This window comes from Mchenga conophoros, linkage group LG19, assembly GCF_057382185.1.
Source record: "Mchenga conophoros isolate Kocher_MC1m ecotype Shallow Benthic linkage group LG19, M_conophoros_male_GT1.1, whole genome shotgun sequence".
NCBI lineage: Eukaryota > Metazoa > Chordata > Actinopteri > Cichliformes > Cichlidae > Mchenga > Mchenga conophoros.
Window position 1 is genome coordinate 19223760 of NC_140544.1, and position 13080 is coordinate 19236839.

The following is a 13080-nucleotide window of genomic DNA, read 5'->3' on the forward strand; positions in this document are numbered from 1 at the left end:
TCCATCTCGACTTGTAAAATAACAATTATAAATACTTTAATAATCAATCTTTAATCAATAAAATTAACATTGTAAGCACAAGATTTAAAAACATTACATTACATTAAATTTCTGCCTTCTTTTTTGTCTTTAAATAATTGTATTTTTCAATTATTGTTATTATTTATTATTATTTTTACCTGTGAAAAATAACATAAACCACATTGTAAATAACTCCAGGAAGAGAGGCCTGTTCGCTTCAGTGGGGGTTTATTTTGGAAATCCAAACCGGAAATGAAGGTTGACGTACGTAGCGGTATCTTGAGACAGATTTTTCTCTACGTGTTGTTTCCCGATTTGAAACTGTCAGGAAGCTCTTCCTGGTTTAAACAGAAAACAAATGTAGCTGTGCTCAAACACGGAGACCACCCCGACTGTGAAGGACCGAAGGTTTTGTCTTATCTTTGCGTTAAATGGCGGAAGTGAGCCAAACCCTTGCTAGGTACAGACATATGGGTATATAAACATGCTCTTTCCAGCCGCTCTGTTGCAAAGACCACCCTCTTATGTTGACCTTTGACATTTCACAATGAACCTATATGAAGAAAGCAACATAAAGTAGGACAATCATGTAGTTACTGTGTAGTTATTATCAAATACATGGCAGCTGTTGTTTAGGTCACTGAAAGGTGCTTGGCAATATTTGAATGATGGGAAGTTTTTGACTTTTATATATGTGTGCAGTCAGGTTACAGTTTAACCACCATTTTTGATACTTGGTGCTTTCCATGCCCCAATTGTCTTGAACACCTTGGTCTACGTGTATAAGTGTGTGTATTTCACTTTATTTTTGCTTCTCTTATAGTGTTATCCCTAATGTTGAGGGGGAAGGCAAGTTCAAGAAGAGCGGTGATGTTGCTTTTTATAGGTGTGTTGGACATCCTCAGAGTTAAAGTGATTTTATTGTGTTTTGTTGGACTTGTGAAAGAGAGCTGGAGATTAATAATAACTTAATTGATATAAACAATTGAATTTATTGAATAAACAGAAATGTTTAAACTGTTTTTAAAAGGTAGCTTACTAGAATGAATTTGGAGTGTGGCTCAAATACAAAGAGATGAATTTTCTAAGTAAGCGTAATAATCTGTTCTAACTCTAAAACCTCTCTAAAATTGAAAAGTATTTTAATCTCACCACTGACTTTTATTTTCGCTTGCTTTTAAGGCGGCAGATCCAGGGTGCAAACATGCAGCATCGGGCTCTTTTGGACACTATGGTGCTCACAGAGAAGGGGGCATGTTTTGAATTGCTGGAAGGAGACTCGCAGGTTAGTGTTACTTTTAAAAAGTTTCTTTAATCAAGTTTAAACATCATTTAGACTGCACAGATCAATGTTTTGACCTTTGATTATGCCCAAAATTGTGAATGATAATTAAAGAGGAGGGGATTTTTTTATAAGCTTACTCTTTTCACAGACCAGGCTGCTTCTTTCTTTGTCCCCGTCCAAACCCGGCATTGTAAGGATAACAATAGATGAATTCCAGCCTATTAAGGCACGCTATCGAGTTCCAGATGTGTTATCTGGGGAACCACAATGTGAACAGTAAGCGATGTATCATTTTTATATTATGATGTCATCTTACACCAGCACTTCTTTAAAATCCAGTCCCCTTTAGTATTTCTGACAGCCTAAGAACTTCTGCGGTTGTGACAGAAATTATTAATTGTTCATATCAATAAAAGACAAGTTTATAGATCTAGGTTTAACTTGTAGGATTGCTGCAACTGGAAATTAGTTGACCTTTACCCCTCATCCTTTGGTAGATTAAGAGTGGAGAAACAGACTAAGGACTCAGTCACGTTTTCTTGGTCTTTCGGACGTTATCAGCTCCGTGTGTGGCATTCTCCTTTCCGACTGGAGATCCTGTGTGAGCAGGAAGTGATGGTCACATTCAACTCTAAGGACAAACTGTGGTTCGAGAGACTGCAGCATCGACCCAGGTGAGATTTGCAAGAAATAGATGTGCAGAAGAATTTGTTTATATCATATAGCTGACTGCATTTCTTTTCTTTTTGTATTCTTCTGCGCGGCTACATGTCACGGTAGCGAGGTAAGAAAATAGAAGCACATCTGAAACTGCAGCTTAATTTTGAAGCTTAATCAGGTCTGTGAATGCCATTGTTCTTTGTTGCTTTTATTTCAGCTTCAAGACGAGCGGAAAAGTTCATTATGGAAGGAGACATTCAAGCAGTTTGTGGATATCAAGGCTAATGGTTTGTGCCTCTACTTGAATATCTTACCAGCAACTATCTCAGTTTGGTGTACTGTGTTCACATTTTTATGATCATAAATTACAGGCAAGTGTACATTTATGGAGCTTAATAATCAAGGAACAGAGTGTACTCTAAACTTTATACTGAGAGCCACGTGTTGTGCACCTTCAGGTCCCAGCAGCATTGGAGCAGACCTCTGTCTTCATGGGTTCAGGCATGTGTATGGTCTACCCCAACACGCAGACAACTTGCAGCTCAGAGACACGAGGTACACGCGATGGTGTTTGTGTCTTCATTTGTAAGAGTGTAATTTATCTGTGCATCCTGCAGGCAGGAGAGAGAGTTGACAATTTTTAAAAAATGTGTGTCATTTCACAGAGATGGTGAGCCTTACCGGCTGTACAACTTGGATGTTTTTGCCTATCCACTGTACAGTCGTCTCGGACTGTATGGATCTGTGCCATTGATGGTGGCCCACAAGCCAGACAGGACTCTGGGTGTATTTTGGCTGAATGCATCTGAGACTTTTATAAACATTCAGTACTCTGACCATCAGGTGACCTTTGTTTCTGTGCTGTCTGTATTTTACAGTGACCATGAAGCAAAAAGACACTTTTCTACTGCTCAGTAACCTTCTGTCTCAAACAGGAGGATGAAACCCCTCCAGTTAAACGGAGGCGGGCTGATCCTCAGACTGATGTCCACTGGCTGTCAGAAAGTGGTATGATTGACTGCATGGTTTTGCTTGGGCCCAGTCCACAGCAACTTTTCGCCCAGTATGCTCAGCTGACAGGTGAGAATGTGGCTCTGAAATTATGGTACCCAAAAATAAAAAATAAAATTAAGCTCTCAAAGACTCAAACTTTACTTGTCTGTCCTCCCTGTGTCAGGATATCAAGCCCTGCCCCCTCTGTTTGCCCTCGGGTACCACCAGTGCCGCTGGAACTACATTGATGAAGCTGACGTGAAGTCTGTGGATGCTGGATTTGATCGCCACAGTATTCCTTACGATGTCATCTGGCTGGACATTGAGCACACAGATGGGAAGCGGTACTTTACCTGGGATCCTGTTCATTTCCCTGAACCAGCCAAGCTGCAGCAGCACCTGGAGAAGAAAAACAGGAAGGTCAGTTTTACAGTGCAAAACATGCATCATCTAGAGAAATTGTTTTACTTTGATACGTTAAGATGTTTACTGTTATATCTCTTCAGCTGGTCATTATAAGTGATCCACACATTAAGGTTGATCCTTCTTGGTCCCTCTACTGTGAGGCCAGAGACAGAGGGCATTTTGTCAAGGACAGAGAAGGACAGATCTTTAAGGGCTCATGCTGGCCAGGTAATGGGAAAAAAATCTACTGTTTAATGCTAACAAATGTGACATATGCTGGACTTGTGTTAACATGTTAGCTGCACCAAGGTCCAGAATAGGATAAATAAGATTTTTCTATACTGTGGATCATGCAGAGATACTCTACTGTCCAAAAATAAATGAGCATCAAGGTCCACTTTAATAGACACTGTATGTACTTGATGTGTATGCGTGATGTTGTTATATGCATCTTCTTTGTAAATGGAGTTATGTTAACTTCCCTTACAGGTGAATCCTCCTACCTTGATTTCAGCAGTTCAGCTACTCGAGCATGGTACTCCAGATGCTTCGGCTTGGATAAATACAAAGTAAGGCTCAGAAGGGATCAGCCATGTTTAAACAGAAATGATGCATAATGCAAAGCTACTCAGGACCAGAGCAGAGCAGCAAAAGGCTGAAGAATAATTAAGCTGTGTTCTCTCCTTATGTTGTGGTACCCGTGAAATAAAATGAAACATTTTAAAAGCATCTTAAATAATTTAATGCTTTAGTCCTTGACAAAGATTTCATCTCATATTATTTGTTTTTTATCCACCTAATACTGAGATTGTCTGCTCAAGACACGGTAGTGATGGTGTTTATTTATGATACAGGGATCGACACCTTCGTTGTTTGTGTGGAACGATATGAATGAACCATCTGTGTTCAGCGGCCCAGAGCTGACGATGCCGAAGGATGCAGTGCATTGTGGGGACTGGGAACACAGAGATTTACACAACCTGTATGGTTTTTACCAGGTAAGCAATCTCTTAAAGGGAAGGCCTGATGTGTTTTGTTACTTTAAGCACAAAAAAAATCTGTTTTTCTTCTCTTGATGGAAAAATGTTATTTTGTCCTTCAAGTAACTCTAAAAGTATCTATCAACATCCAGAGTAGTTAAGTTGTGAAGACAGTTTTTAAAGAGTAAAGCCTCCAGGCCCATTCTGTATAATAAAAACAAAATAATTTAAAAAATATTTTTATTTAACAGCACATGGCGACAGTGGAGGGTCTAATCACTCGTTCGGGTGGCTTAGAGAGACCGTTCGTCCTCTCGCGCTCTTTCTTTGCAGGGTCACAGAGACTTGGTAAGCTATTTAAATGGGAAAATGAAAATGCTTCCATCCTCTCCATATTTCCGCATATCCATGCTTAACTGTGCCATTTGTTGTAATTGGCTTTGTTTGGGATACAGGAGCAGTGTGGACTGGTGATAATGTTGCCAACTGGGAGTATCTGAAGATCTCAGTTCCAATGGTGTTGTCCCTGAGTCTGGCAGGCATAGCGTTTTGTGGAGGTGAGGACACTATTGTTTATGGATTAAATTATTTAAACACTAAACAGAATTATTATTGACTAGTCAGACAGAGACGTTAATGCTTCTTTTTCAGCCAACGTGTAATTTTCTTTTGTAGGTGCAGAGATATTAATGAAGTACACACTCTACTAGCTTTTAACTTAAATCTAGTTGAGTAGTTGCTTATATATTCAGTAAATATGGGATATATTACTGCATACTGTCATGTCCTGCTCTTTATCATTAGTCTCTGTTTTTGGTGTTTCAGCTGATGTTGGTGGGTTCATCCAGGATCCAGAGCCAGAGTTGCTGGTGCGCTGGTACCAGGCGGCTGCCCTGCAGCCATTTTTCCGCGGTCACTCTGCAAATGTGACAAACCGTCGGGAACCCTGGCTTTTTGGGGACGAGGTGACTGCAGCAATCCGCACTGTAATCCAACAAAGGTACTATTAGAGAGGTGTCAGTGTCGGTTACTTGAACACCATGTATAGATTGAACATAACCTTTAGAGCAGCGGTCCCCAACCCCTGGCCCATGGACTGGTACCGGTCCGTGAGAGTTGAGGCTCGGGTGTGAAATTTGTGATTCTCTGGGTTTTTATCGTTAACTCGGTTTCCCTGTGTCTTTTCCCATGTTGTAGTTGTGTCTTATTTTGAAAGAACTATTTACTCGTCACCATAGTGACCAGAGAGCATTAAGGGGCAGAGAGAAGGATGTTACTCTCAATATTGTCAGTGCATTTCAGGAGGACGCTGCTAATAAAGTTACACAATTACACAGTGAATTCGAGTTTATTATTATATTTACAAAATACCACAGTTTTTGTCTTGGTCGTATCATTTTATTTTGTTGTATTTATCCACGACACCTTAAAGGCTGGTCCGTGAAAATATTGTCTTACACTCAACCAGTCCATGGCGCGAAAAAGGTTGGGGACCACTGCTTTAGGGTTGTGAAAAACATTGTTGGGATGTGACATTCGGTGAATCGAAAACAATGTTAGATCCAGTTCAAAGACAGTTTTACTAATGCCAGCTAACAGCAGCTAACAGTGGCTAACAGTTCAGGATATCCTCGACAACTCACCTCAGTATCGCTGTTATCGGACAGATGTGAGATGTTCTGACTTGTTAACTCGTATTGAAGCTGTTTCACAAAGTTTTACAGCCTCCTACCGAGTAAATAAAGATGGTTGCTTCTCATCCGGCATTGACAGCTGAGGTAAAGAGTGGACTGACAACCTGACTACTGACACATATTTCTTTTCTTTTCTAATGTATTGCCAAGTGTTGATATTATTCAAATACATTGAAATATAGTGTGTACAACAATGTTTTTTATACAAAGAATACAAGAGACATACCAGCTGGCCACAGCCATTATGGGGTACACTCTAAATTGAATGTTTTTGATGTCTCTTGGTTGACTAAAACATGTTTGTCCTACAGCAGCCACCGTAGCTAGGATGCAATTCAAATGAAATGTATGCATTTGAATTGAGAGTTGACTTCGGTCTGCAACCTACTGACCTCTAGTGGTGATAGTGTATATACCGTAGCTTTAAAGTAAATGTCAACATGAGGGACAAGATACAAATATACATGTTTCATTAGTTTCTCCTGCTTTTGGTGAAACGCTTATTGTCTGACTATCTCATAATCCAGAGTCCATTTTGTCTGTTCTCAGGTACAGTCTGCTGCCCTATTGGTACACACTGTTTCACCAGGCTCACACGTCTGCGTTGCCTCCACTCAGGTTAGTCCTGGTGCTATCTACTGTTCAAATATAGCAGCTGCAACTACAGCTCTGTTAACTTAAGTCATTATTACATCTGTGGAGACGAGATCAGGGGAACATCATGCTATTGATGTTCACTTTAGAAGGCTCTCATTTTAAAGCTAGTTTAACTTGGATGTGGCCTCTAATTCAATTTAAAACTATACAGACCTCTGTGGGTGGAGTTCCCAGAAGAAGAGAGCACCTTCAGTGTGGACAGCCATTACATGCTTGGTGATAAAAACTTTTCATCTTTACATGATTTCTCTGTGTACCCTGGAATTATTGCACTTTCATTTTTTCTTAGTTAAACTTTCCTTCATTTTATGTAGGAGGAGCACTGCTGGCCTGTCCTGTAACTGAACCAGGCATCCAAGAAATCAAAGTCTTACTTCCTGGATCTGACGAGGTACTGTGTTATATATATTTAAATATCGTCATGTTACACTTGATTGTGGATGTTATTCACATTTTTGTCTGTTTTAGATTTGGTATGACATCCATTCTGCACTGGTATACAAAGGAGGCAGGACTCTAAGTCTTCCTGTCACCCTGGACACGGTAAGTTTAGACGACAATTTTACGTGTGTTATTTTTTTAAAGTCAGATGATCTGTTATCTGTCAGTTGACTCTGATGTTTCCTCTGCTCAGGTTCCAGTATTCCAGCGCGGTGGCTCGGTAGTTTGCAGATCAGTAGGAAGTTGCTCCTGCACTGCTGAGCTTCGGCAGCTCCCCCTCTCTGTTACTGTGGCTTTAAACTCTCAGGTAACTTGTGCAGGATACTGGAATCCTACACCGATGGGATCGTACTTCCATACTGATAAAACAAATTTTTTTTCCATGAGCCTGAATTTCGCTCTCTGAATTTCACACAAAGATTTAATCTACGGCCTTTTTGTTGTCCCTTTTTTTCTAATACTGATTCCAGTATGTTTCAGTTGCAGTGGTTACAGATGTATTGAGTTTTTTTCCTGAGGTTTTACTTTGGGGTCCAGATGCTAGTATAGAAACAATTCCACCAGAGGGTGCCAAACGTTTGTGGACCACAAGCTCTATACAAGTACTTGTCCAAATTTTTATAAAAGCTTGTTTCTGCTGTTAAAAAAAAACACATTTTTGCCAAACGTAAGTCAAAATTTGGGGTCATTGTCTCAAAATTTCAACTTAACCACTTGGAATATACAGTTAAGTTAACAAGTCAAAAATGTGAGACAATAAAAATTTTGACTTATGGTTTGCAAAAAAAAGTTTTTTTTCATTGGCAGAAACAAGTCATACCACTTACCATGTGGTTGATCAAAATTTTCCATAACAACCTACAATGGATTATACATCATGACTACTAGAAAAACAGATAATCAGTGTGTTCTATTTATTTCAGTAAGAAATTCATAAATATCTTTCAGTCATGATTCAAAACCTACAGTTACAGTTACCTGAGTAAAAGAGAATGGAAATAAAATAATATACTTACTTATTAAAATGTTTTTTTATTTTTATAAATTGTAAATATATATATTTTTTAACTTATTTCATTCAGTTCTCCCGGTCATTGTTATCTATTAATATTTAACTTAATTTTAAAAACATGATTTTACAGTCTCACATAGTTATACTAATAACAGAACAATTATTCAAATTCACTCATTTTCATCAATAATGATCATGTATTTGTTCATAATTACTGTCTATGTAAATCAAGATTTTCTTAGTTCACTGATGTACACGTTTGCTAAACTGTCTGTGTTTACGTCATATTCATAATATTATGCAATGTGTTTCATCAGAGACTTGTGCCATGGTGCATATCAGTCAATTAATTAGATGCAGGCTAATAAGGATTTATTTAAATGCATTATTTTATGTAATTAACCAAATTCAGAACAGGACTGTGTGTAATGTATCAACTTGTTGCCTTTGGCTCTTTTCACTGATATAATTTCAGCCTTTTGGAAAGAAATTGCACATGTCTAAACTCTTTGTATTCAACAATGCTAATTAAGGTAGAAGCTGTCTGTATACAGGTTTATTTCAGTCCCTGCTCAAAGATTTGAAGGTAAACTAATACTTATTAAAATTGAGTTTTTATTATGCCAAATCTTTAAGCTACAACTACTGGGAGCTTTTTATGCAAATTGTGACATTTGCATCTTTTAATTAGTGAAGCCCTAACTGCAATCTCCTCTCTCCGCAGGGCACTGCTGATGGTGAGTTGTACCTGGATGACGGCCACTCGTTCAGATACCGTGACAGAAAGGTCTTCTGTCTGCGCAGGTTCAGCATGCTGTCAGGCCGTCTGCTCTGCCGGTGAGTCACATTCACACTTCCAAGATGGGCTCCAGTTTTATGCCACGTGTGAAAAAGAGAGACTGTTTGTCATGTTAAAATAACATTAAATATTTTTAAGAAGAATAACTCGTGACAATATGATTTACTGTTTTTGGTGCTGCTTGTCTCAGTCCTGCCAGTGAAGAAGGAACGTTTGACTGTAATACAGTCATACAGTCGGTCACCATCCTGGGGGTCAAGAGCAAACCGTCCGCAGTGATTGTGCATGCATCAGGTAAGGAGATCTGGCATTGATGTAAGGTTTATGGATAACTGACATTCACAATAAAAGAAACACCCACTTATACCAGCATGACTCCAGAGAACAAGCCTCCTAAACAACCACTGTCAAATAACACATGCAGTTACTGTGTGTCATGTTATTCTGGTTGGCTTTTGAGATATATCTGTGTAGGAATGTGTGTTTTTAACATCAGTAAATAATTTAAGAATGCATTTTATTGTCCTTGAATGCAATTGGATTTTATTGCCACTGAAGTAAGTTGTGGCCTGTAAACAGTAAAACGATATTTAGTACCCGACCTTTCCTACTGCCTTCCTGTTGTCTGTTTAGTTTCGTATATTCCTCTGCATGTATGTTCTGCAGGTTTATTCCCTGTGGTACACACACACATTATTTTAGTAAATGAAACCAGGTTATTCTAGAAAAACAACCAAAGAAGCAAAAACAAAGCAAATGCACTTTTAAGTTATTAAAGTATTTTAGTTGATAAAACAACATTTGCTCATTTTATATTTGATGTTTCAAAAAGTTGAGATGCAGGACAACAAAAGACAAAAACGTTGTTTCATGCAAGTATAAAAACACTCATTAACTAATTAGATTAACTGATGAAAGGTCAGCAATATACTCTACATGTCTCTCCCTCTCCCTGGTGGGAAGAAAAAAGTATCCCCCCTGCATCTTGAAATCAGTCACAAACAATAAAATTGGAAATTCACTTTCAGCAATCCTGGTTCCACAACAGCAAATGTGACATAGACAAGTCAACATGCACCAGCGTTTCCTTATGAAAACAATTAAATAATAAATAACAGAATTGAGATTTAAACCTTCTTATATCAACTTTTTGATGTCTGTGACATCCTGTAGTTTAATATCCTCCCTGTAAATTTGTCTCTAAATAAATCTTATGTGGACGGGTTGTTGGCTTTAGAGCTGATTGTGCAATTGTTGAAAAACATCAGTCATAACCTGACTGTAACTCACTGAATAATTCACAAGTTAGAACTTGCGGCCCATGATGCTGTAAAACACGTGACAGTGGGGGTCATTTTCACAAAATTAATAACTTTTAAACTCCAAAAATCTGCTGCTAATATCAGGATCAGATCTATGGGACAGGGTCACTTCCTTCCCTGAGATTTGCAGAGGTGCGTAAAAGAGAGCGAGGTGATGCTGTCTGTCAGTAAAACAAACTATAACAGGAATCTAACAATCTGGAGCAAAATATGTATCTATTTTTTAAAACTAGCAGCATTTTGAGCTGTTGCATTTTGACATAATTTCATATTAAACATGGAGGTTAAATAGCACAGTGGAGTTAATTTTGGCATGTTAAACTGGTTGTAATGTTACGTTTGTCTTCTGTTTTCCCCCCACAAATCTCATCCTGTGATTGGGTAAAAACAGTACATAAAAAGGTACCAGATTGCACAAACACTTAGAAATCGTATGTTTTTAAAGGTAAAATTGCAAATAGGTGAGAAAGGGTGAAATCAATAATAGCAATAAAATACTCAGATAATCTATTGGTCAAGTCCAAAGACAAATAACCCAGTTGCTATTGCTATTGCTAGTGGTTTCACCAACTTTCTTTCACTACATCCAGAAATAGCAGCTACATTTCTTCCATGTAAAGAAAAAAAGACATTAAATATTTAGTAATGTTGCTTCAATTTCTGTCTCCAAGCTCATTTAAATTGGATTGTGGCAAATGGGAAAACTGTCCTGTCTAATGAGTTGTATCCTCGGCATGACAGAGGAGTATACCCTCTCAGCCTGGCTGGGGGGCTCCTTTGCCTCCCTCCTGCTGTGTGCCCAGCCTGGAGGCTGTGGTCTGTGACCGGCTCCCGGTGCAGACGGCTCCCTGTTATAGTGTTTCCTCACTTGGCTCATGCGAACCCAGCCCAATTTTTACTCTTTAAGTGTGCGCGTGTGTGTGTGTGAGTGGGGGGGGGGGGGGGGGGGGGGGGGGATATGTGTGTAATCATTTATGTTAATGAGAGTGTGGGGAGTGAGTTGGAGGGTGGGGTGGGCTGCTTTTAACTATGTAAAGCACTTTGTGCTACATTTTTTGTATGAAAAGTGCTTTATAAATAAAGAGTGATTGATTGATTGATTGATGTGTTGTGTTATCAAATGCACATTTCAGACGACAGCATCTGTGATGGTTACAGGGGTATAAGGGTTAGAGGAACAACATTGACTGAATAATTTAACAAAAGGCAAACTTTAAAGCTGATCAGACTTCACCAAAAAGTAAAAACAAACCCGGGCAGCACACGGGGAATATAAATGAGTTTACATAGGTAACAGATTGCACAGGAACCTTGTTGAATCCATGCCATAAAGATGGTTTGAGTGTATGCTTTAATTACTCCAAAGGAGAAAAGAAAGCTGTAATAGAAACATTTGGAATCTGAGGAATTTGTTCCCTAATCTGTGTATCGATTTAAAAAAAACTCTAAAAAGGTAAAGCATCACCGTTTTCCTTTTATCACCAGGTGCTAAGGACATTTCAGCTGCATTTCAGTACATGGAAACCTGCTGCAAGCTGACTGTGAACAGTGTAAACCTCAGAGTGGCGATGGATTGGGAAATACAGATATGATGATTGTGGACATGTCAGTGATTGAGTTTCTTCATCTGGATTTCTTCATCCTATCAAGAAAAGATCCAGTTAAATTACCCACTTCAATAACGGTCAACTACAGAACTTATCTGAATACATTTGATTGAAAAATAAATTGATAATTGTTTGATGGTGTGGACACTGATGGCATTCAGATCTTATGCTCATTTCTGTGCTCTAAACAAAATCTTCACAAATTTTTAATCACTTTATAAAATAATATCCATAAATCTTTGGACACTGAGATAAATCCAGTTTTTTTCTGTGTACCATAACCTATTGAAATTGTGGTCATGTGATAAATATGGACTCAAAGTGTATGCTCTACTGAAATTTGTGCAGTCATTTACATAGATTGCATTAACTACTAAAGAATCACAGCCATTTGTATAAACAGTCTCCTGTTTTCGGTGGTTCAAATGCAATTAGAAATAAAAATAATTATAAATTAAAAAATTAAATACTTGGAAATATTGGAGATATCCACTGAATAGATGCTTTTCTAAGAAGAAGAATATAGTTATTTTTTTAATCATCGTATGTACATTTTTAAATTCTTGTTACAATGTGTAGTTTATACACCATTTCTTTAGAGGTTAAATCTTATCAACTACAGCCTAAGTGCCTTATCTCCTTAATTTAGCTGAACCACAATAGAAGAATCAGTGGCGATCATGGATATATATAAACATCAGTGTTTAGTCCCGAATCCTCTTAGCCCCCAAATCCAAAAGATTTGCCAGCAACATAAAAGTAACGGGGAAAAACATTTCCCGAACAGTCAGGATGTCAGAAGAACCCTGACGTTAGGTGACTATCTAAAAATATTTCATTCATTTCATTCATGCTACTGTCCTATGATTACATGTTGGCACATGGTTTTCTTTGAGTACTGTACTTTATCTTGACACTGCCTTGTCCCTGTAGCTTTGCTGACTGAATCCTGGTCTGAGAGGACAAATATTTAAAAAAAAATGCAATCTTTTATTCTTATTGAATGTTTTTAAACAATTATGAATTACAAGTTATTTTTAATTCTAAAGCTTGACTGAATAAATAGTGATGTGCAGCTTCGGATGTTGATGTTTCTAACTCTTTTATTGTTGCTGGATCTCCACCAAATTACTATGATAATTTGTTGCATGTGGTGCTCTGTTTATTATTTATTCTGTTTAACGAAACGGATGGCTGTCCATAG

General features: G+C 38.2%; 1 protein-coding gene across 1 annotated transcript; it reads left to right on the forward strand.

Annotated features, from left to right (window-relative positions):
* The first annotated feature begins 332 nt into the window (after nucleotides 1-332).
* Nucleotides 333-12959, forward strand: ganc (glucosidase, alpha; neutral C). Its single transcript, XM_085257394.1, has 25 exons — nucleotides 333-481; nucleotides 845-907; nucleotides 1204-1306; nucleotides 1455-1582; nucleotides 1804-1980; nucleotides 2087-2090; nucleotides 2184-2253; nucleotides 2425-2521; nucleotides 2632-2809; nucleotides 2902-3046; nucleotides 3144-3379; nucleotides 3466-3592; nucleotides 3854-3933; nucleotides 4219-4362; nucleotides 4596-4692; nucleotides 4800-4901; nucleotides 5170-5344; nucleotides 6588-6656; nucleotides 6847-6911; nucleotides 7010-7086; nucleotides 7164-7238; nucleotides 7330-7443; nucleotides 8873-8985; nucleotides 9138-9241; nucleotides 11755-12959. Exons 1-25 carry the CDS (start codon nucleotides 453-455, stop codon nucleotides 11859-11861), a joined length of 2679 nt encoding a protein of 892 aa, XP_085113520.1. The 5' UTR covers nucleotides 333-452; the 3' UTR covers nucleotides 11862-12959.
* Nucleotides 12960-13080: the final 121 nt, after the last annotated feature.